Here is a 22,579-nt window from a genome sequence, read left to right on the forward strand (position 1 = left end):
GTCAGACTCTGGGGTTTACACCGTTTTTGTGTGTCAGACTCTGGGTTTACACTGTTTTGTGTGTCAGACTCTGGGGTTTACACTGTTTTTGTGTGTCAGACTGCGGTTTACACTGTTTTTGTGTGTCAGACTCTGGGGTTTACACTGTTTTTGTTTGTCAGACTCTGGGTTTACACCGTTTTTGTGTGTCAGACTCTGGGGTTACACCGTTTTTGAGTGTCAGACTCAGGGTTTACACTGTTTTTGTGTGTCAGACTCTGGGTTTACACCGTTTTTGTGTTTTAGACTCTGGGGTTTACACCGTTTTTGTGTGTCAGACTCTGGGTTTACACCGTTTTAGTGTGTCAGACTCTGTGGTTTACACAATTTTTCTGTGTCAGACTCTGGGTTTACACCGTTTTTGTGTGTCAGATTCTGGGGGTTACACCGGTTTTCTGTGTCAGACTCTGGGGTTCACACTGTTTTTGTGTGTCAGACTCTGGGGTTCACACCGTTTTTGTGTGTCAGACTCTGGGGTTTACAACGTTTTTGTGTGTCAGACTCTGGGGTTTACACTGTTTTTCTGTGTCAGACTCTCAATCTTACACCGTCTTAGTGTGTCAGACTCTGGGGTTTACACCGTTTTTGTGTGTCAGACTCTGGGGATTACACCGTTTTTGTGTGTCAGACTCTGGGGTTCACACCGTTTTTGTGTGTCAGACTCTGGGGTTACACTGGTTTTGTGTGTCAGACTCTGGGGTTTACACCGTTTTTGTGTGTCAGGCTCAGGGTTTCACACTGTTTTTATGTGTCAGACTCTGGGGTTTACACCGTTTTGTGTGTCAGACTCTGGGTTTACACCGTTTTTGTGTGTCAGACTCTGGGGTTTACACCGTTTTTGTGTGTCAGACTCTGGGTTTACACTGTTTTTGCATGTCAGAGTCTGGGGGTTACACCGTTTTTGTGTGTCAGACTGTGGGGGTTACACTGTTTTTGTGTGACAGACTCTGGGGTTTACACCGTTTTTGTGTGTCAGACTCTGGGCGTTACACCGTTTTTGCGTGTCAGACTCTAGGCTTTACACCGTTTTTGTGTGTCAGACTCTGGGGGTTACACTGTTTTTGTGTGTCAGACTCTGGGATTACACCGTTGTTGTGTGTCAGACTCTGGGGTTACACTGTTTTTGGGTGTCAGACTCTGGGATTACACCGTTTTTGTGTGTCAGACTCTGGGGTTTACACCGTTTTTGTGTGTCAGACTCTGGGATTTACACCGTTTTTTGTGTGTCAGAGTCTGGGTTTACACTGGTTTTGTGTGTCAGACTCTGGGGTTTACACTGCTTTTGTGTGTCAGACTCTGGGTTTACACTGGTTTTGTGTGTCAGACTCTGGGGTTTGCACTGTTTTTGTGTGTCAGACTCTGGGATTTACACCGTTTTTGTGTGTCAGACTTTGATGGTTACACCGTTTTTGTGTGACAGACTCTGGGTTTACACTGTTTTTGTGTGTCAGTCTCTGGGTTTACACCGTTTTTGTGTGTCAGACTCTGGGGTTTGCACTGGTTTTGTGTGTCAGACTCTGGGGGTTACACTTTTTTTGTGTGTCAGACTCTGGGATTTACACCATTTTTGTGTGTCAGAGTCTGGGTTTACACCGTTTTTGTGTGTCAGACTCTAGGGTTACACTGTTTTTGTGTGTTTGACTCTGGGGTTTACACTGTTTTTGTGTGTCAGACTCTGGGTTTACACTGGTTTTGTGTGTCAGACTCTGGGGTTTACACTCTTTTTGTGTGTCAGACTCTGGGTTTACACTGGTTTTGTGTGTCAGACTCTGGGGTTTACACTGGTTTTGTGTGTCAGACTCTGGGTTTACACTGGTTTTGTGTGTCAGACTCTGGGGTTTACACTGTTTTTGTGTGTCAGACTCTGGGTTTACACTGGTTTTGTGTGTCAGACTCTGGGGTTTACACCGTTTTTGTGTGACAGACTCTGGGTTTACACCGTGTTTGTGTGTCAGACTGTGGGAGTTACACCGTTTTTGTGTGTCAGACTCTGGGGTTTACACTGTTTTTGTGTGTCAGACTCGGGGTTTACTCTGGTTTTGTGTGTCAGACTCTGGGGTTACACTGTTTTTGTGTGTCAGACTCTGGGGGTTACCCTGTTTTTGTGTGTCAGACTCTGGGGTTTACACTGTTTTTGTGTGTCAGACTCTGGGTTTACACTGGTTTTGTGTGTCAGACTCTGGGGTTTACACCGTTTTTGTGTGACAGACTCTGGGTTTACACCGTGTTTGTGTGTCAGACTGTGGGAGTTACACCGTTTTTGTGTGTTAGACTCTGGGGTTTACACTGTTTTTGTGTGTCAGACTCTGGGGTTTTCACTGGTTTTGTCTGTCAGACTCTGGGGTTTACACTGTTTTTGTGTGTCAGACTCTGGGGTTACACTGTTTTCTTGTGTCAGACTCTGGGGTTTACACTGTTTTTGTGTGTCAGACTCTGGGGTCTGCACCATTTTTACATTTCACTTCATAGAATCCCAGAATGGCTCAGGTTGGAAGGGACCCCTTGTCCTGTCACAACAGGCCCTGCTCACAAGTCTTTTCCCCATCTTTCTTACAGGCCGTTTTAAGAACTGTAAGGCCATATGGTCTCCTTGGAGTCTTCTCTTCTGCAGACTGAACAACCCCAACTCTCTCAGCCTGTCCTAACAGCAGAGGGCTCCAGCCCTTGGATTATTTCTGTGGCCTTCGCTGGCCCCACTCCAGCAGACTCTGCTGTGCTGAGGACTCCAGAGCTGGACTCAGCACTGCAGGGTGGGTCTCATCCGAGCAGAGCAGAGGGGCACAGTCCCCCCCTGCAGAGCACAGGTTACCAGACAGTGTCTAGCTTTTCATCCATTCCTACTCTTAGTCCTACACACTAGGGAAAAAACGTAACCACCCCGAACTTAAATGAGTATTTCAGCTCCTGATCTATCTCCTTTTGGAAGCCCAGACACAGTTGCTCTCTGGGCTGTGAGCACACACTGGCCAGGGAATGATCAGCTTTTCACCTACCAGCATGCCCAAGTCCTTCTCCACAGGGCTGCTCTCCATCCCTGCACCCCCCAGCCTGTGCTGATACCTGGGCTACAACCAGGTCTGTGATTTTCTACAGGACTGCAGAGTAGCAGCCATTTCTACTTTCAGCTTAACAGTATCTCACAGCAGTTTGTCCTGCAGTGGATATTTTGATCCAAGCTTTGACCCACATTCCTTGTCCTCCAAGTTTTTCAGGAGAAGATGTTGACAGACTTCATCAAATTCCTCTTCCACCAACATACAAATACTTCTTACAGAATAAATACAGAACAAAACAATAACTGCAGGGAGAGAGGTGAAACCTTTCAAGGCAACTGACAAAAGCAACTGAAGCATGGACATTGCTGGTAAAGAAGAACTTTTGCTATCAGACATGGGCTCCTGAAATAAGATGAAGACCTCTTGAATTGTGTTTCAGATTATTTTTAGTTCAGCAGATGGAGAAAACTTTTGGAAACATTATTAAAAATCTTGATTAATAAAGGAGCTTGAAGGTGGCATGATTAACAGGGAATGAGGAAGAAACCCATTTATATGGTCTAAGGTAAGGAGGCTCTACAGAGGGATCTGGACAGGCTGGATTGATGGGCTGAAGCCAAGGGGATGAGGTTAAACAAGGCCAAGTGCCACATCCTGCAGTTGCATCACAACAACCCCATGAAAAGAAGAGTGGCTGGAAAGCTGGCCAGCAGAAAAGGGCCTGGGAGTGTTGCTTGACAGCAGCTGAATATGAGCCAGTGTGTGCCCAGGTGGCCAAGAAGGCCAGCAGCATCCTGGCTTACATCAGCAGTAGCATAGCCAGCAGGACTAGGGTAGGAAATGGTGGATAAGGGAAGAGCGACTGATGTCATCTTCCTGGACTTGTGCAAAGCATTCAACGCTGTCCCACATGCCATCCTGGTCTCTAAATTGGAAGAATATGGATTTCATGGATGGACTACTGGTGGATAAGGAATTGGCTGGATGGCTGCCCTCAAAGCATTGCAATCAATGGCTCAGTGTCTAAATGGAGACCTGTGATGAGTGCAGTCCCTTGGGTCAGTGCTTGGACCAGTGCTGTTTAACCTCTTGGTCAGCACATGGACAGTGGGATTGAGGCACTCTCAGAAAGTTTGCTGCTGATGCCAAGCTGCCCAGTGCAGCTGACCCACTGGCAGAAGGGATGCAGAGGTAGGCCCATGCCAACCTCACAAAGTTCAGCAAGGAATAGTGCAAGGTCCTGCACCTGGGTAGGGGCAATCCCAAGCACAAATCCAGGCTGGGTGATGTGTATGCCTTGCAGTTCAAGCCATTCTGTGATTCTGTCAATAGCCCCACTACTGAGGCTGCACCTCAAATACTGGCATATCACTACAAGAAGGACATTCAGGTGCTGGAGCACATCCAGAGAAGAGGAACAAAGTTAGTGAAGGGTCTAGAGCACTTCTTGTGAGGAGTGGCTGAGGGAACTGGGGTTGTTTAGCCTGGAAATAAAGAAGGTTCAGGGGAGACCTTCTTGCTCTCTAAACTCCCTGAGAGGAGGCTATAGTGAGGTGGGGGTTGGTCTCTTCTCCCAGGTAATAAGCAGCAGGGTGAGAGGAAATGGCCTCAAGCTGTACCAGAGGATGTTTAGATCAAATATGAGGAACAATTTCTTCATTGAAAGAATGGCTAAGCCTGAAACAGGCTGCTCAGCAAAGTGGTGGAGTCACCATCCCTGGAAGTGTCCAGAAAACATGTAGATGTGGTGCTCAGGGATGTGGTGAAGTGATGGACTTGGCAGAGTTAGGCTAACAGTTGGACTCGATGATCTTGGAGGTCTTTTCCAACCTTAGTGGTTCTACACAGGAACACATTCTATTTACACATGTTGGAAAATGCACTCCATGGTATTTAGGAGGCTAGTCATGTATGGTTTTGAATGATAAGTGTGTCTCAACAACAAAAAAAACCCCACATGGTTGAAGTGGCATAAAAAGTGAGAAATCAAAGTCACCATGGATTTGTCAAGAGGAGAAACAGCTGCTCCAAGAGCAGCACTGAAAGAGATCCAGGGATTACAGAGGATCATAAAACAGATCTGAACCAATGTGGTGATGCTATTGCAGAGTCAGCAAATGCAGTGCTGGGATAAGTTACCTAATTAGCCTGATTATTGGATATAGACCTAAGAATGGAACGCTGAGGAGAGTCTGGAGCAGCCTAAGAACGATAAAAGGTTTAGAATGTAAGGCCTGGGACATCATGGGATTGATGAGGATTTTAGTCTAGAAAAAAAAAACCCAAAGTTTAATGGTGAATATTATAGTATTATGTGAAATGATAGTGTTGAAAATATTGATGCTTATTCTGAGCAAAGAAACTCACAGCCAATTTAGATGATGTGTAAAACTTTGTGGGTTTAAGTACTAATGAAACAAGCGGTCTATGAAGATTGCAGAAATCTCCTTTATTGTAGCTTTTTTTGAGAAATTTGTCTGGCTTTTGGCAGCAACAGTCACACTTAAGAGTGGCAGCTCCTGTTTTAAGTCTCATTTGCAAAGTGCTTGGGTCCTGAAGTTGGTATTAACACAGCCTTGTGCTTTCCCCAAAGAAATACAAAAAGTGTGAAAAACACTGCCAGATTTTGTGGTTAAGATGGAAACATTGAAAAATCTTCCTTCATCCATGCAGAGGTCTGAGACTTCACCTCACAGACTACCTAGTATCATAGGCCCCACTCCAGGAAACATCTCACACAGCCCAGCTGAGCTGTGACAGACCAAAAGGCAACTTACGAGCTAAAAATGGTTGTGAAAATCCCTGCCTGGCTGTTTCCCAGCCCCAGAAGCCATTATATCCCACGGTCACCCCGCTTTCACCCCGTGGGGCCGGGGCGGACAAAGGCCGCACGCCCTTCCGCGGGCTCAGATACCGTGGGGGTCTGATGGCCCTTTCCAACAGGTACCCCAATGGCGAGACGCGACAGCGGCCGCTGGCCGGCCCGGCCCCTCCTCCCCGGCCCACGGCCTCTACCGCCGACCGCCCTCGGCTGCCAGGCCGCGGTCCCCCGCCGCCCTGCGCGGCGGGAGGCCCAAAGCCGCCAAGGCGGCCATGTTGTCGTCCTTCGGCCTGTGGTAACTTTCGGGGAAGTTTATTTCCCGGCCTCTGGGGGGAACGCGGGGAAAGAGGCGGGAGAGGAGCGGGGGATCTACAGCCGCAGACGTGCGCAGAGACGCTGGCAGAAGCGGAGGACAGAAGCGGAGGGCCGAAAGCTGGTGGTGGTGGGGTGGTGATGCTGCTGCTGCCGCCACCGCTGTTCCGCCTCGCTTGCGCGCCCTGCCTGCCCGCCCGTCGCGGGGCCGCACTGGGGCCGCGGCGGCGCCGTATTCACCGCGCACTTTAGGCTGCCGGGGCTGCGCAGACAGCGTAAAGCCGCCGTCCCTCCGCCTGCGAGCGTCTCCGGCTCTACGGCCGCGCCCCGCCCCCCTCTGCCCCGCTCCCCGCCTCCCGGGCCGCTGCCCGCGCTGCCATTGGGCGCGGCGGCCGTCACTCGGCGGCTGGGCCCATCTGGCGCTCCCCATTCATGCAGTTTGGTTGCGTGTTGGTGTATTTGACTGTTTGCAATAAAGAGGGGGGGATTTTTTTTTGTTCAGTTTCTGCTGCAATTAACTCTTGGTCCCTTAAACATATTTTCTTTTTTTTTTCCCTTTTTTTTTGAAATTGCAATTTTGCAGAACGGTTGAAACAGTTTTTTTGGTGGTTCCATTTATTTTTTATACCTATCTCTCTATCTATTTTGCAATCAACTATTAAGGTGCAACTATGCCCAAAAGAAAGGTAAGTACAAAAAAAAAAAATAAGAGGGGAGACAGACGGGGAACGAAGGGGAGAGATGAAGGCAGCATTTGCGGAAGGAGCTGTGGAAAATTTTTTTTGCGCGCGCGTGTGTTATGTGGAGTTTTTTCTGCATTTTTAATTTTTTGTGTATGTCCTAAAAGCGGAGCTGGGACCGGAGGGAGAGGGGCTGGGGCGTGTTGGGGCTGCTCGGCGCGGGCTAAAAGAGTCGTGTGGGGGGGAAAAAAAGCTGTGAGTTCACTTCGGGCTGTTTTGTTTGCAAGGAGAAGGGCTGAGCAGTGTATTCTCCATGCTGGATTACAAACAGCCATAGTGCTGCTGCTGCCCCTATGGAGAACACAGCCAGGCAGCGCTAGGCACCGAAGGCTCTGCCGCTCGCTCAGCGCCCAAAACCCCGCCGCCGAACGGCCTCAACCTTCCCAATCACCTCCGGCAACATTTTAAGGCGGATCGGGCTATTCCTTGGGAGGATTTGGGTTTAAACGGTGGCTCTTTTCTCCTGCGTTTGCCTTTGTTCTCCTTTCTTTTTTTTTTTTTTTTTTTTCTCCTCCTCTCCCACTTCTTGTCATACCAGATGGTTGTGCAATGGTAATTTGGTGCCATTAGGCGGCGCAGAATTTGAAACTGGCCTTGAAGGAAAGCGGGGAAGGGAATTTCACCACCATAATTAGTAACTTTACCTCAGCGGGGCCCCACCGGACCCCCCCCCCCCCTTCCCCTCCCGCGTCCGCCAGCCTCGAACCCGGCGCCCCAGGGCTCTGAGGCCGCTCGTCAGTCGCCCGCGGGGCTTCGGCCTCGCCCCCGCCGCCCCCCGGACCCGCGGACATTGTGGAGCGGCGGGGGCGAGGCCGAAGCCCCGCGGGCGTCTGCGACACGAAGCATGTCGCCGACATTGTCCTTGCGCGGGGTTGAGGACGACCTTGTTGTGGCAGGTAATTTGGCGGGAATTTTTTAAACGAGGCGACGCCTCGACGTGGTGACGTTGCCTCCGCGGGCCCCGGAGCATTGTGGGAGTTGTAGTTCGCCAGGCCGCCATCGAGCTGGTGGTCGGGGTGGGGGGAAGGGTGCTGATGGCGCCTTCTCACCTTGGTTTCTCGCTTTCTTGCTTTCTTTGCAGGCTCCAGCTGAAGGCGAGGCAAAGGAGGAGGTAGGAGCTGCTTCTGCTCCAAGAATTTGGTGCTTCACATAAATTATGAGGCCTCCAGTTCCTGGGGGTGGGTGCAGGCTGAGGGCCTGTGCATGGTTTTGGAGGACCCAGCTCCATTCCTTAGGCCTAGGTGGGTGCTGAGTGCCATGATAGGCTGAGAGAGAGTCCAGCAGAGGACACTGGTGCATCTCTCTGACAAGGAAAGAAACCTGGCGCTGTTTGGCCTGGACAGAAGGAGACTGAAAGGGAGTCTTATCGTGCTTACCAATGGTAAAGGGTGGGGGTCAGGAGGATGGGACCAGGCTCTTCTCAATGGTGCCCAGAGACAGCACAAGGAACAGTGGGCACAAACTGGAACCCAGGAGGTTCCATCTGAAGACAAGATTCTTTCCTGTGAGGGTGACAGAGCCCTGGACAAGGCTGTGCAGAGATGTTGTGGAGTCTCCTGCCTGGACTTTGCAGTCCTGGGCAACCTGCTGTGGGTAACCTGACTTTAGCAGGGAAGATGAACTAGATGATCCCCAGAGGTCCCTTCCAGAGCCCACCATGCTGGGATTCTGAGAGCCAAGTTCTGTCATTTCCAGTGGGAATATGTCCCTGTTCAGCCTTACACATAGCAGAGCCTAATGGCACAACTCCTGGAAGCAGAGGAACTTTATCACTTATCCTCTCAGTGGGGTAAAAGGGCCATTGCAGAGAGTGAGAACTCTTGAACAAAACTGCACTTTAGGGAATTCATCTCCATACTGCCTGTAGTTCCATAGAATATCTCAAGTTGGAAGGGACTTTTAGGAATCATCAAGTCCACCACCCTGGATTTCATAAATGCTAGAATGTGCATGGGGCTCCATGACGTGTTCTGGGTTGGAGTTCTGAGTAAACACTGCTTTATATGTTGTGAATTGTAGTGACACCTCTTTCTTTATGCAGCCAAAGAGAAGGTCAGCTAGGCTATCTGCTGTAAGTATCTTTATGCTTTTAGTACTGCAACACATGGGATGCCACGTTGTAGGTGACAGTTGGAGAGAAACATCTGTGTGAATTAGCTTTCAGACTGACCACACGAGTCTCAAGAGTCAAGGAATACTTGAGATCTCAAGATTCATTTGTTGTCTGTTGGTCTTCTCCATAGCTCTGTGTGAATTACCTGCTCTCTCCTCAGGCCTGTTATTTGCCCATTGATCCTGGGTAAACTGAGACCTAGAGGGTATAAATCTGTGTCATGGGGTACGGTTCAGCCCAAAGCCACAGCCTGAAACAGGCTCTTGGGATCCTTTTCTATGGTGTAGTGCACCCAGCACCATTTTAAGCCATGTTGTAACAGCCAAGTTGCTATTTAAAGAAGAAAATATTTAATTTTAGGGAAAGTTAAGCTGTTTATTTGATAGAGTTATGTTCAGATGTTAATCTTCCATTTTTGACATTCCCCTGCCTTCAGTAACACCCAGACACAGTAATGACCCACTTACTGCTACTATCAGCACCTGTACCATAACTACCATGACACACATGAGGAAAAGAGGGTTTGGATAACAAACGTACTGACCTGCCTGACATTTCCTCCTTTATGCTGCAGAGTGAAGCAGGCAGAACCATTTTGTATCTGACTAGTCTGTAGAAGTTAACCAACACTTAGCAGAAAGATTTACAGCATTCCCCTGACTCTGTGTCTTCTGTGTGTTCTGTCCAGAAACCTGCTCCACCAAAACCGGAGCCAAAGCCCAAAAAGGCAGCACCTAAGGTAAGTTGTTTAACATCTGCTGAACTGAAGTTGTACTTCACTTTCTCAAGATGTTTATAGGGAGGACAGAAACATCCACAACTAACCAGGAACAAAAAAAAACAACCACCAAACATCTATAGCAGCAGGACTAGAGCAGTGATTACCCTCCTACACTGGGCACTGGGGAGGCAACACCTTGAGTATTGGCTTCAGTTTTAGGCACCTCACTACAGGAAGGACATCAAGGTGCAGGAGTGTTTCCAGAGAAGGGCAACAAAGCTGCTGAAGGGTCCAGAGCACAAGTCTTGTGAGGAGCAGTTGAGAAAACTGGGATTGTTTAGCCTGGAGAAAAGGAGGCTGAGGGAAGACCTCATATGCTCTCTACAACTCCCTGAAAGTAGGTTGGAGCCAGGTGGGGATCAGTCTCTTCTACCAGGCAGGAAGTGACAGGACTAGAGGAAACAGCCTCAATGTCTGTGGGGGAAGATTTAGATTGGATATTAGAAGAAAATTCTTCACTGGAAGGGTTCTAAATCACTCTAACGGGCTCCCCAGGGAAGTGATTGAATCCCCATCCCTGGAGGTGTTTAAAAAACACAGAGATGTGGTGCTGAGGGACATGGGGTAGCCCCAGATGGTAAAGTCAGAGAATGGTTGGACTCGATGATCTTGAAGGGCTTTGCCAACCAAAACAATTCTATAACTGAGGGGAAGAACCATCCACAAGTAACTCTTTTGGGTTTTCATTATTTTCTTTTAAGATTTAAAGTTGAATTATGTGAGTTAAAAGAACTTGAAAGATGTAAAGAGAATTGTATCTGCTTCCTAGTGAAGGAATGCGGTAAACTGAGCAGATCTTAAATCACTTGTGGTGAGGCTTTGCTCCTTGCCTTACAAGGCCATCCCAAAATTTCATATAATGCATTGTTAGGAAAACGATGCTTGGACTAGAGATCAGAGATTCAATTAGAGCAGGCATTGAAAATCATGCTTTTAATTAACAGCTTCTCACACTGTTCCCATTCAGAGGCACTCTTTTCAGTCAGTTATCAGTTGATCAAATTGTAATCGTCACAGATAAATTTCTACAGACTGGTTTCCTTAAGCTGGGTATTTTTGGAAATGTCAAAAATATTGGCATACCTGACCTAGCTAAAAAAGTAACTATTTCAAACTCCTCTTTGCTTTGGAGCAACAGTTTGCCATTTCAGAAGGGACAGTTCTGCCATCCCTGAAGTATTTCTGTGTCTCCCTTTCCTGGCACAAAGCACTCCAGGAGTCATTCTTGCAGTGCTCTTTTTTTAGAAGTATCTGTAAATATTCAGAGTGTTTTAGGATTAAACCTTAGTGTTCATTTTAACTTGTTCATTTTAACCACCTATTCCCAAACCCAATACCTGGTGGTTTTGGATGGCCATTGGATGGTCATGTGAGCAAAGTGCAGGAGCAAGAGATGCTTTGGAGGGGGTGATGGGCTGGGAACCAGGAGGTGTTTTCTATACATTAAAGGCCTGGAAATGGCACAGCAGACTTCAAGGTGGTTGAAACTATCTTACCTCTTAAGCTTCCTGTATGGGGCAGCAGAGATGCCATGAGAAATGGACAAGGAGAGCCCCTCTTGTTATTTTGGGCACCTCACATCTCAGTTCTGTAATCAGAGCAAATTTTTCACACTGCTTTTGGGTTGTGCAGCTGGATTTCTAGATTACAGAGCAGCCCCCAAGAACTTGGCTGCTCCCCATTCCTGTGCACACTGTGGTTGGCACCTCCATCTGGTGGCTGGTCCCCTGGGAAGAGGAGGGCCTGCCACAAGTGGTTGCTCCACCAGCCCAAGTGGCAGCTGGCTGAGGGATCTAAAAAGACCTGTGTTCACCCTCTGCCACAGTGACCCTTGCAGAAGTCAGTGCAGCCACCTGTGATGCATGGTGTTGGTGTTTCCTTCTTTTCAAGCTTGCTTCTTATTTTTATGGAAACATCTCAGGGTTTATACACAAAACCTGCATTAACCAAATCTTCAAAGCTGTGACAATAAGCATTCAGAAGTTAAGGACTGTAAGTGACTGTCATAACCTAGTTTGGTCCCTTCCTGCACAAGCTCTATGGTCCAGTCTCCCTTTGGAATCATCCATGGCTCAGTTCTGCTGCTCAGTTCCAAGTTGGACTTGGAAAGGGTTGATCCTCTTGCCTCTAAGATGCTGGTTGGAAGCCAGGAGACCTGAGCTGCATTTTTGGCTCTCCAGAGTTCCTAACACTGGATCAATATCTATGCAAAGGGGAATGTAGTAAGAATTGTGCAGCCATCTATAATGCTTTTTTCCTCCAAATGCTTAACTTTACATCCCTCAGGTTCTTCAAATGTTTTGGGTTTTTTTTTTTTTTTGTATGTGTGTCAGAACAGATTTCACCTTTCAAACTTTGAAAAGCATAGAGCTGGGAGGAAAGTTTCATCACTTGGTAAACCACTGAATGATGTTACCATCTGTATAGAAAAATAGTCAGGGAGGTGCATACAGTGGTGTTAGCTCAGAACTAGCTGGGAGGATGGAAGAAGCCTGGAAATGGAAAAACAACATTGTCCTTGTGAATGTTTTTCTTCCTGGACTCACTCAGTTGTGGAAGGGAGCCCGATCCCTTACAGAAGAGCTGTTAGGTTGATCCCAGAAGCCATGGAGAAAAGAGCAGACATCCCAGGATCTCAGAGCAGAGAGTCCCAGACACACTCACCTGTGTGCTGTCAGACACTTTCTCTCTGATCAATCCAGCCATGTAGAAGTTAGTTCCTGTGGACTCCCCTCAAATACTTTCTTGAGAGGAACTTTACCAGCAAAGAGCAGGCTGCAGAGAGCTATACTTTGAGCTCTGCTGGTGCTTTGTTGTCTTTTTTGAATGGGGTAAGGAAAGAGAGAGCCTTCTTCAAACAACCTGAGCCTTTAAAAGTCTTTCATGGCTGGAATTGAGAGAACAAGTGACTAACATGCTAGTGCTGGTGAGCTTGGAGCATTCTGGTGCTGCTGGAGGAGTCCTACACTGGTTATGTGCTCTTCAAAGGTCTGCTGAGGTCTGTTGTTGGGGCACAGAGCAAACCAGTGCTGTGGTGGTTCTGCAGTTGAAAATCTGCTGTCAAACAGCACTGCAATACTTGGGTGCTGATCTTACTGTGCTATTCATCTTTTTTGCCTCTTGAAAGTTGAAGGTGGACTGCTCAGCTAACAGAGGAGGAAAAGAGTGAGTGGAGGCATGCTCTTCTCTGTCTTTCTCTGGTGACTCTCTTCCATCCTACTGATAAATCAGTCCCCAGAGAGGAGGAGAGGCCTGCTGAGGGCCAAAAGAACCCAGGAGGAGGGAGATCCTGACACCATGTTGTTGAGTTTCCCAGACAGGCTGAAATCTCTCCGTGAGGTCAGACTGGAGAGTGGGAGGTTAGAAAGAGACCCTCACTCATTTGAGAGCTACCAAGTCCCTGTCTCAAATTCTTTCCATTGTGATAGGAGTTGATAGTAATTTTGTTGAGCTTTTAATCATCACTGTCACTGTGTGGCTTTGCCCCTTAGAGTTCACCCTTAGCAAGCAGCTCGTTTCTAACGTGACTTAATTTTAAACACAAAGGAGTGAGGTGCTGAGATAAAAAATTGTATTTTTTTTGGTAACTTCTAGTCACTGGACAACTCCATCTTCTGGCTGTATAATACACAGTAATTACCTGTTTTGTTCTCTTACCTGTGAGGAGTAATTTATGGTCCTTTTGTTGGAGCTGGGTTGATCAAGCGAGGAACTATACCAGTTTGCTTGGTGCAGTTACTCCTTGGCAGCACTAGGCAGATCCTCAGATGTGAAAACTCATACTGTATTGGGGTGGAGATCTGACCTTGCCATGTGGGAAAGTATCGCTGCAGAAGTTGGAGCATCAAATTTTGTTTGGATTTGGCCAGATCCACATGGAAGAAGCCACGCTTCAACAATAAATGCAGAGTTCTGGCTGGTCTTGAAGTGATGCTGCTGAGCCCCCCAACTTGGCTCTTCCCACACAAGTGGTTTGCTACAGTGAGGAATATTTCTGGTGGGGAAGGGGGAAGGTCCCTTTGCCTACAGCTTTGTTACACTTCTGAATAGGCATTAAGAGCACATCTGAAGTATTCTGGTATGTCCCCTAGTCGTACATGTTCTTTTTGTTCTGTGGCATGCCTTTCAGCAGCACAGCACAAATACAGGCCAGTTCAACATTTTTTAGCTAATTTAATTGAATGCCTATTTAAAATAGGAATTCTTTTAACCCCAGGCATGGCTGCTTTTATATTATCCACTTCCCAGCAGCACACTGAGGATGGAAGAGAAGGAAAGCACTTCTCCTTGGAAGGTTTTCCTCTGTGTCACTAGGAAGTGTAGGGTGCAGAAGCAGGTTGTGTGGATGCTTTACAGCTGAGAAGCTGCAAATGCCGATGTATGAGGTGGAAATTAACATTTACCATATCACTGCTTTCTTAACAGAAAGAAAAGGCAGCAAATGATAAAAAGGAGGACAAAAAGGCAGCAACAAAAGGGAAGAAGGGAGCCAAAGGCAAAGATGAAACTAAACAAGAGGATGCTAAAGAAGAAAACCACTCTGAAAATGGAGATACCAAAACTAACGAGGTACTTGAGCTACAGTAAACATGGGAATAAAAACAGAGGTATTGGGAGGACTCTGCAGGAGGGAGTGATCCATCCTCCTGGTTGGAAGATGGTGAGTTTCACTGCCATCCTGTGCAGACAAACCAGGGGCAGTGTCCGCCCAGGGCAGCTCCCAGGGAGAGCCTGAATGAATAGTGTTCTCCTTCAGGCTCCTCCTGCTATGAGAGAGAGCCCTTCCACAGGTGGTCTGTACAGTCCCTCTTGGGGCTGGCACAAGAGTACTGCAGAATGTCTGAGGAACAATAGAGCTCAGTGAGATGGCTGTCCAGCCCTGAGCTGACTTTGCATATCCTCTCTGGCCTTCTGGATTGCCTCTTCTGCTCAGCACGGGCTGGTACCGTGCCAGAAATCTGGTTTGAAGTTTTACACAATTCTCTAAAACAATTCTCCTCAGAACAATGCAGCGAGGTCTGCGAGTTCTGCTTGGTCTGCTCTCTTGATCTGCAAACCTCTTCCTTACAGGTTCTCACTGTGTCAGCTCCTCACTTGAGAGCTGCCATTTGCTAGGACTAGCTCCAAGCTCTGGTCACCTCCTGATGGCCTTTTGCTGGCAGATTTCTTGCTGATAGTAGAAGCACAAGGTTTGCTACAGGCTGCCTTTGCCCCTGGAGACACAGACTAGCCTGTTGTGTTCTCTTGCTTTTGATTTCCTCATGCTCTGAGTATCATTATCCACTTAATGAGTCGTTTATTCTTTCATTTTAAAAGCCAGTTCTGGAGCTTTGCTAAAAATTAATACAGGGCTAATGTACTTCAAAGGCTCTTTGAGAGGAGCTTTGCCATTTTGATGTGTTTACTTAAAACCAGATGTTTCCATAGAGAACAGGTGAGAACCAATTACCCCCGAGTTTGGACAGCAGACAAGCATCGTGGGTTTGTGTGTGATTGTTACACTTCCCTGTGACTTGTGGAGATGAGGACCTGAACTTCCTTTAGTGTAGCATTAATCCTAACCTAAACCACATTTTAAACATTCCAAAATCAACTCAATCATCAATCAATACTTACTCTGTGATTTAATTTTTAGTACTGCCAGCTGCCATGTCGTGGTGTCGCTCTTTCCTGTACTAGCTCTGCCTTTTCATCTACGTTGTTCTAACAAACTCATTTCTCTTTGCTGCTTGTTAGAATGCAATCCAAGGAGCATTCCAACTAACACTTTTATTTCCCAACCATTTTTATAGGCACCAGCTGCTGAAGCATCTGATGATAAGGAAGCCAAGTCCGAGTAATGTTAACCCTGCCCTATATCTCCATCATTTGGTATCCGTACCTCCATGCTGTATTGTTAACAGAGAGGAATATTTTTATCAACTATTTTATAAATGCAGGTTTTTTTAGCATGAATTTAATTATGGAACATCTTCATCTCGGTTACTTGGGGGAAATTCAATCCCTTAACAAAAAAAAAAAAAGAAAAAAAAAAAAGAAAAGAAAAACAAACCAACAAAAGAAGATCTTTGTTTTTAAATTTTGTGATTGTAATAGTTTGTATGGTACATGGAAAGAATAAGTGGTGGTAGCTTTTGACTTCTGTCAGTGTGTCCCTTTTTGTGTAAGTCAATGCTTTACAAGACTTCAGATTATAATTTTTTGGGGTTTGTTTTGGATTTTTTTTTGGTTGTTGTTTTTGTTTTATTTTCTTTTTCTTCCCTTCTATGTGTTGTATGGTTTCTTAAAGTGGGGAGGTCTCAAAAACAAAATAACCATGTTCAACATTCCAGTGGTTCTGTGGGTTGCTTTTATAAAGGAGGTGAAGCTATTTTCATGAAAAAAAAAAGGAGGAAAAAAAAAAAGAGCTGGAAATCTGTCGTTTCCCAAATGTAATTTTATTTTGTCAGTTTTGAGAGATAAAAAAAAAAAAAAAGAAAAGGAAAAAAAAAAGAAATAAAAAAGTGTTAACCATGTTTTTAAATGAAATACAAAAAGCAAAAAAAGGTTCTTTTAAGAGGGCAGGTCGGTTGTATGTACCCACTGTTAGGAATTTTGCTGGATTTATCTTAATAAAAAAGACTCCTCAAAAGCTGATTGTTGGTTTGTTGCTTGTGCTGCAAACGAGCTGCTGGAAAGCCACCAGATTCCAGGAGAGAAGCAGTGGCTTCAGGCTGAGAGAACCTGTATAGCTGGCAAGCTTTGGGCTGTAGCATGACCAGGGCTTGAGCCCCTGCCTTCTTCACTTGTGTGCACAAAAATGACTCTGGAATCACAGACTTACAGCCTTGGTTTGGTTGGAAGAGACCTTCAAGATCATTGAGTCCAGCCATTATCTAACTCTACCAGGTCTGGGGCTAAACCATGGCCCTCAGCACCACATCTCTGCCTCTTAAATTTTGGACACCTACAGGGATGGGGAATTGACCACCACCTGGGGAGCCTGTTCAAGGTTTGAGAACCCTTTGGGCTTCTAATATTTAACCCAAACCTCCCCTGGTGCAACTTGAGGCCATTTCCTCTCGTTACCTGGGAGAAGAGACCAAGGTGCCCACCTGGCTCCAACCTTTCAGGGAGTTGTAGCCTGATTTCCTCCAGACCAAACAACCCCAGTTCTCTCAGCTGCTCTTCACCAGACTGTTCTCCAGACCCTTCATCAGCTTTGTTGCCCTTCTCTGGACCCTCTCCAGCACTTCAATGTCCTTATAGTGAGGGCCCCAAAACCAAACAGTACTCAAGGTGCAGCCTCCCCAATGTCCAGTACAGGGAGATAATCAGGTTCCTAGTCCAGCTGGTTACACTGTTCCTGAGGAAGGACTTTGCAGGCCAGCCCCTCAGCAGCTGAAATGGGGATAGGTGATTGCAGAAGACAGGAGCTGGGAGCTTCAGCAGCAGCCAGGGGAAGCAGACTTTGTAAACTGAAGTAAAGCTGAGAGACTCAATGGTGTCTTTAAGCACTGGAGATGTTATAAATTCTAGGGGGGTTTAATGTGCCTATTAATGGATGATGATTCAGAGGAGGGTTCTTCTACCTTAGCAGTACTGCAGAAGCTCAGAGACCACCACATTTGCCTCAAACCTTACCAGTATAAACCAGTTGAGCTGTAAGGATGTTTGTAGCCCTGGTTAAAGCACACAACTTCCAGAACTTGTTTATAGTTTACTTCTTTAAGCAGGTCTGACTCCCAGAATATTTTCTTGTGCTGGCTCAGCTTCTCCTAGCATGACAACATGTGTGTGCAGAAGTGTTCTCCATCACTGTAAGCCTCACTGTTCTGGGAAGGGATGAGCTAGAGCAGGCAGCATTTAAGTGAGGGGTTAGCAGTGGTTTCTCCCAGCCTCATTTTTTTGTTGCTGCAGCTATTCTCTGTGACTTTTTCAAGGACACTTCCCATTTTTTTTCTTAAAGCTTTTTATATAGAGTGTCTTCATACTGATGACCAAATGCATGATAGGTTTAATAAGAAGAAAAATGTCTGCAATGCAGAAACCTTATCTTTTTGCATTAAATTGTTTTGCAGCCCAGAAATGTGCAGCTCCAAGAGCTTGCATATTTTATCTCCTGTCCAAACCCTAACTCGGCATCTTGGTGCACAGCATCTTGTATTAAACATCTGTGCCAGGATCAGTACCCCAGGGCACTGGCTACTAGATGATGTTTAAGTGAATTTCATTTCAGGGCCTAAAGCAGGGGGAATTTTTATTCCTGCTGCACCACTTTTCCCTCTGTAGAGCTGCTCTTTAAAAGCATTGGGGTTAACTGAGCTAGATCCTCCTCAGCAGTGAAAAGAGAGGCTGCATCTGGAATATTGTGGCCAGTTCTGGGCCCCTCAGTTCAAGAAGGACCTCAGAGAACTGCTTGAGAGAGTCCAGCACGAAGATGCTGAAGGGAGTGGAACATCTGCCTGCTGAGGAAATTACAGCGACTTACCAAAACCAGGAAGGTTCTGAATGTCCCAGTTGGATATGGTTCCAATAGTTCAGATATCATCATGGCTCTTTACACTTAGAAGTTATTTACTGGACTTAGCCTGCTTTTGAGGGTAAAAAATCACCAATGTGCACACCAGGGTGCTTTGGACCCCTGGTATAATCATTTTTAGGGGCTGGCTGAAGGCTGCTTAAAGGACTTGATAATTTAGTCAGTCAAAGAGAAATATCAGCAGGGCTGAAAATGCAGATTGGAATGAAATGTTTTCACAGAATCCCAGCATGATGGGAGTTGGAGGGGACCTCTGGAGATCATCCAGTCCAACCTCCCTGCTAAAGCAGGGTCACTCACAGCAGGATTGCAGCGTCCAGGCAGGTTTGGAATCTTCCCAGAGAAGAAGACTCCACAACCTCTCTGGGCAGCCTGCTATGGGGCTCCAGCACCACAGGAAAGTTTTCCATCATGTCCAGGTGGAACCTCCTGGGTTCCAGTTTGTGCCCATTGTCCCTTGTCCTGTTGTTTGGCACCACTGAGAAGAGTCCAGCCTCATCCTCTTGACCCCCGCCCTTTAGATACTGCTAAGCACTGGTACTACTTTTATACCTACACATTCCCCCACCCCCAGCAGTTCCTCTGCAAGGGCTTAAGGCAGCAAATTCAGTTGTGCAAGGCCAGTGAGCTCCTTCTGCAAGTGCTGGTACCATTGAGCCATTCCTCTGTGGCTTTATCCTCCAGTCACTCCTCCAGAACAGCATTTCAAGAGCTGTTCTTTAACTAACAGCAGACACTGTGAATGTGGTTGATGTTTTCTTCTCAGCAAAGGGCTCATCCACATGCCAAGGTATAATCAGCCCATCCTACACTAATTGAAGTCATTCTCTATGTCAGGTCATGTTTCTCCATTTTAATAGAGAGGTTGTTCTACAGAAACATACAATTGAGTGTTTGGTTTTGTTTATTTCTTCTTCTTCTAGTGCCAGGGTGAGAGTTGTTCTTAATTCTATAACTATTGTTAGAATCAGATTCCTGTTTCCAATAAGTACAGAAAAATGCTTAAGAATTTTTCAGGCAAAACCTCCTTGCCCAAACTCATAACTTCTCTGAGCAATGGGCTATTGAGCCAGTTGCACAACCAAACAGCTTGCCCTGCCTCCTGCCAAATCCTCCTCATCTGCTGCTCCTGATGGCTGGACACAAAATCAAAGGCTAGCTCCACAGCAGCTCACACACTTAGCTTATGGAAAGACTTTGAAGGCAGAAAACATCTTCCCTGACAGGTCAGTTGGTCTAAAGCTGCTTTCAGATTGGGCTGGAGAAGGTCCTTGGCTGGCTGGCCTGAGTGCAGGCAGTGCACTCCCATTACTGGGGTTCCTAGACAGGCAAAATTGGCTGACGGAGTTTGATTATCAATATCCATCATAACAGGATCTCAGCGTGCTGGACACTGACAAGACGCTGGCCCCATCCTCCTGCCCCCTGCCCTTTAGATATTGATCAGCATTGATCAGATCCCCTCTCAGGCTCTCTTCTCCAGGCTAAACAGCCCCAGGTGTCTCAGCCTTTGCTCCTCACAGAGATGCTCCAGGCCCCTCAGCATCTCTGTAGCCTCCCCTGAACTGTCCAGTAGCTCCCTGTCTCGAACTGGGGAGCCCAGAAGTAGTCCCAGCACTCCAGGGGTGACCTCCCAGGGTTACAGACCTTAGAAGATGCAAGGTGGCAAAAAGATTCACAAGTCTAAAGACAGTGATAGTTCTGAAGTGGCACAAGGACATTTTTAGCTGGGGGGAGAGCTTTAAAGTGAGGTTGGCAACAACTTGCACTGGTGCCTGTACAGCTCCTGAACGAGATACAGACACAGCTGTGGGCTTGGTGGAAGGAGGCAACACTGCTGGGCATAGTGGCTTAGCCAGTCACTGTCATTTCACTAGCAGAAAGTTATCCCAACCAATGCTGTTAACTGCTGAGCAGGAACCCTGGGAATCCTTCAGTTCTGCAGAGAATCAGAATCACAGAATCGTGACCTTTAAGACCATTGAGTCCAAGCATTAACCTATCACTACCAAGTCTGCTCATGACTCCTGTTCTAACAAGATCTCCAACAGAACTTGGGCAAGAATTTGCTTACTGCTTTGTCAGAACAACAGAAGGCTGGGAAGAGCACTGCTCACTGTCTGGGAATGGGAAGTTTGAAGTAGACCTCTAGACTTCTTCCTGGTGTTCATCATTAGCAATGTGCTGGAGAGGAGGACAAGTAGATAAAATACAAGGCTGCCCTCAGCACTGTGATGAAAATGACAGTGAGGTCCTTGGGGTTTAAACACAAAAGGGAAAAGTGAATGTTCAAATGGGGGGGAAGAAAAACAGATCCTCCCCTGTCCTCCCCCCCAGCCCACATACAAGAAAGGCATTTGTAGATCCATCCCACATCCACCTTTGCTCCCTTGACTGAAGTGTCAAGAATCTGGTGGGTCTGACTTGCAGACCAAGAGCAACTTCCCTGGAGTTAGACTGGTGTAAGTCTGGTGAAGCAGAAGGAGAACTGAATGCCCTGACCAGAGACGGGTGGCTCTTCTTTCCGATTGTCCCAGTGGTGATGTTCCTTCCCTGGGCAGCTACTCTTGGAGCCCCTTCTCTGAAACCTGATGCCCTGGCCAGGCTCCAGAGAGCAGAGAACACCCCCCAGGCCCTGCTGCTGCGTGGCTTTCGAGGAGGCTCTCTCATTTTGAGAGAACAATGTCAGTGTGGCTGCTGGCCAGAGAGCAGCCCAGGGCCCCAAGGAGAGGGGAGCGGGGCACGAGTGGCGGTAGACGTGACAGAAGCCATGGAGGTCTCTTTGACCTCCATCCCCAGCTGGAGGAGCATGATGAGTATTGGCCCTGGGGTGACTCAAGGAGGGGATGGTGAGAGGACCAGTGTGCTGCTTCCACACCCTTCCTCTGCCTCAGTTTAGCCACCTCTGCCAGTGGGCTGTTAGGAGAGGATCTGGGAGGGATGGAATGCTGCCTTCCCATGACACCAGCAAAGAAACTGCTCAAAACATGTCAAAGGGAAGAAGCTAAGTGATGTCTAAATGCATCAGTGTGAAGTTCAGACTGATGTCACAGCTGGGCAGTGCTGAGGTGATAGAAAAGGAGTAGAATCACAGGTCAGAAAGTTCTGTTTCTGAAGGAGTGGAAACCAAGCTGACACCAGGAAGCTCTCAAAGGTACACTAATACACTTGGACACATCTTAAGCATCTCCAGACCTTCTGACAAAAACAAAAAGGGGGAGGGAAGCAGAAATATAACACAGGTAAAAATGCTGCACTGAAACCTAAAAACAGAGTGGTCCAGACTGCCTCTCCCACCCCATGTCATCATCCCCAGCACAGAGCCAGTGGGGCTGGTACCCACGTGCAGTCCAAAGGCACTGCCCCACTCCTGGTCAAGTGAGGTGTGTTGGGGATGAAGGGTAGCATGAGGCTGGAATTCAGTCACAGCTGCTTGAAAATTATCTGAGAGCCCAGACCCAGAAACATCACCAGGGGGTTTGTTTGTTTAACATTAACAGGTTGGGGGGGGATGGGGGGAGAGGTGGAAGTACATTTATTGGAGCTGAAACCAGATGTGAGGCATCTTAGACATGAAGCTTTCTGCTTCTCTTCTGTTTGTTCTCCCCCCCCCCCCCCCCCCCCAGTAAGACAAAAGAATCTTGCAGAGAAGGTTTAGGTTGTGGCCACTCTCAAATTTCTTCCTGGCCAGGAGGGTGCTGGCAGATGCTGCTCAGCAAGACCACAAATGAGCTTTTTTTGGTTTACTCATACAGAGCCACCATTCCCTGAGGCTCAAGACCTGTAGCTAGAGGGAGGCTGTCACTAAGCCTGGGACTGAGCCTCGGGTTTCTCTGTGGGCTGAAATTTGACTTGCTTTGATTTCTCCCCTCAGAGGGGCTGGCCATACCATCACCAAGTCACTGCTCCATTTTGCACAGAAAGCATCATCTCAGCTCAGGAAGGAAATCCTGGAATCACCTCCCCAAGCCTTGACAAGGGAAATCCTGCAGGATTTGCTTCCCCTAAGGCCACCTCCTATAAATCTTCCCATGCTGCAAACAGCAAACTGCAAATCTAGGCTGAGCTTTGCCTGCTCCCCTTTGACTGCCGGGGCTGTTACACAGCAGCTGCACCAACGCTGCTCCTTGGAGTAAACAATGACTCCTCTGCCCTATGTTTATGCCTGTGTGGGCCGGTGGGGTCCTCCTCTATACCTGGAGAATTGCCCTCAGAGTAATTAAAATAATTAACAAGTGTCAATACCTGTTGGAGGG

The 22,579-nt window shown here is 47.2% G+C and overlaps 1 protein-coding gene across 1 annotated transcript; it reads left to right on the forward strand.

Annotated features, from left to right (window-relative positions):
- Positions 1–6,708: 6,708 nt before the first annotated feature.
- HMGN5 (high mobility group nucleosome binding domain 5) lies at positions 6,709–15,787 on the forward strand. Its single transcript, XM_054388705.1, has 6 exons — positions 6,709–6,854; positions 7,990–8,019; positions 8,950–8,979; positions 9,710–9,760; positions 14,228–14,371; positions 15,595–15,787. Exons 1-6 carry the CDS (start codon positions 6,840–6,842, stop codon positions 15,640–15,642), a joined length of 318 nt encoding a protein of 105 aa, XP_054244680.1. The 5' UTR covers positions 6,709–6,839; the 3' UTR covers positions 15,643–15,787.
- The last annotated feature ends 6,792 nt before the right edge of the window (positions 15,788–22,579 follow it).

The sequence above is a fragment of the Indicator indicator genome, chromosome 17 (assembly GCF_027791375.1).
Source record: "Indicator indicator isolate 239-I01 chromosome 17, UM_Iind_1.1, whole genome shotgun sequence".
Lineage (NCBI taxonomy): Eukaryota > Metazoa > Chordata > Aves > Piciformes > Indicatoridae > Indicator > Indicator indicator.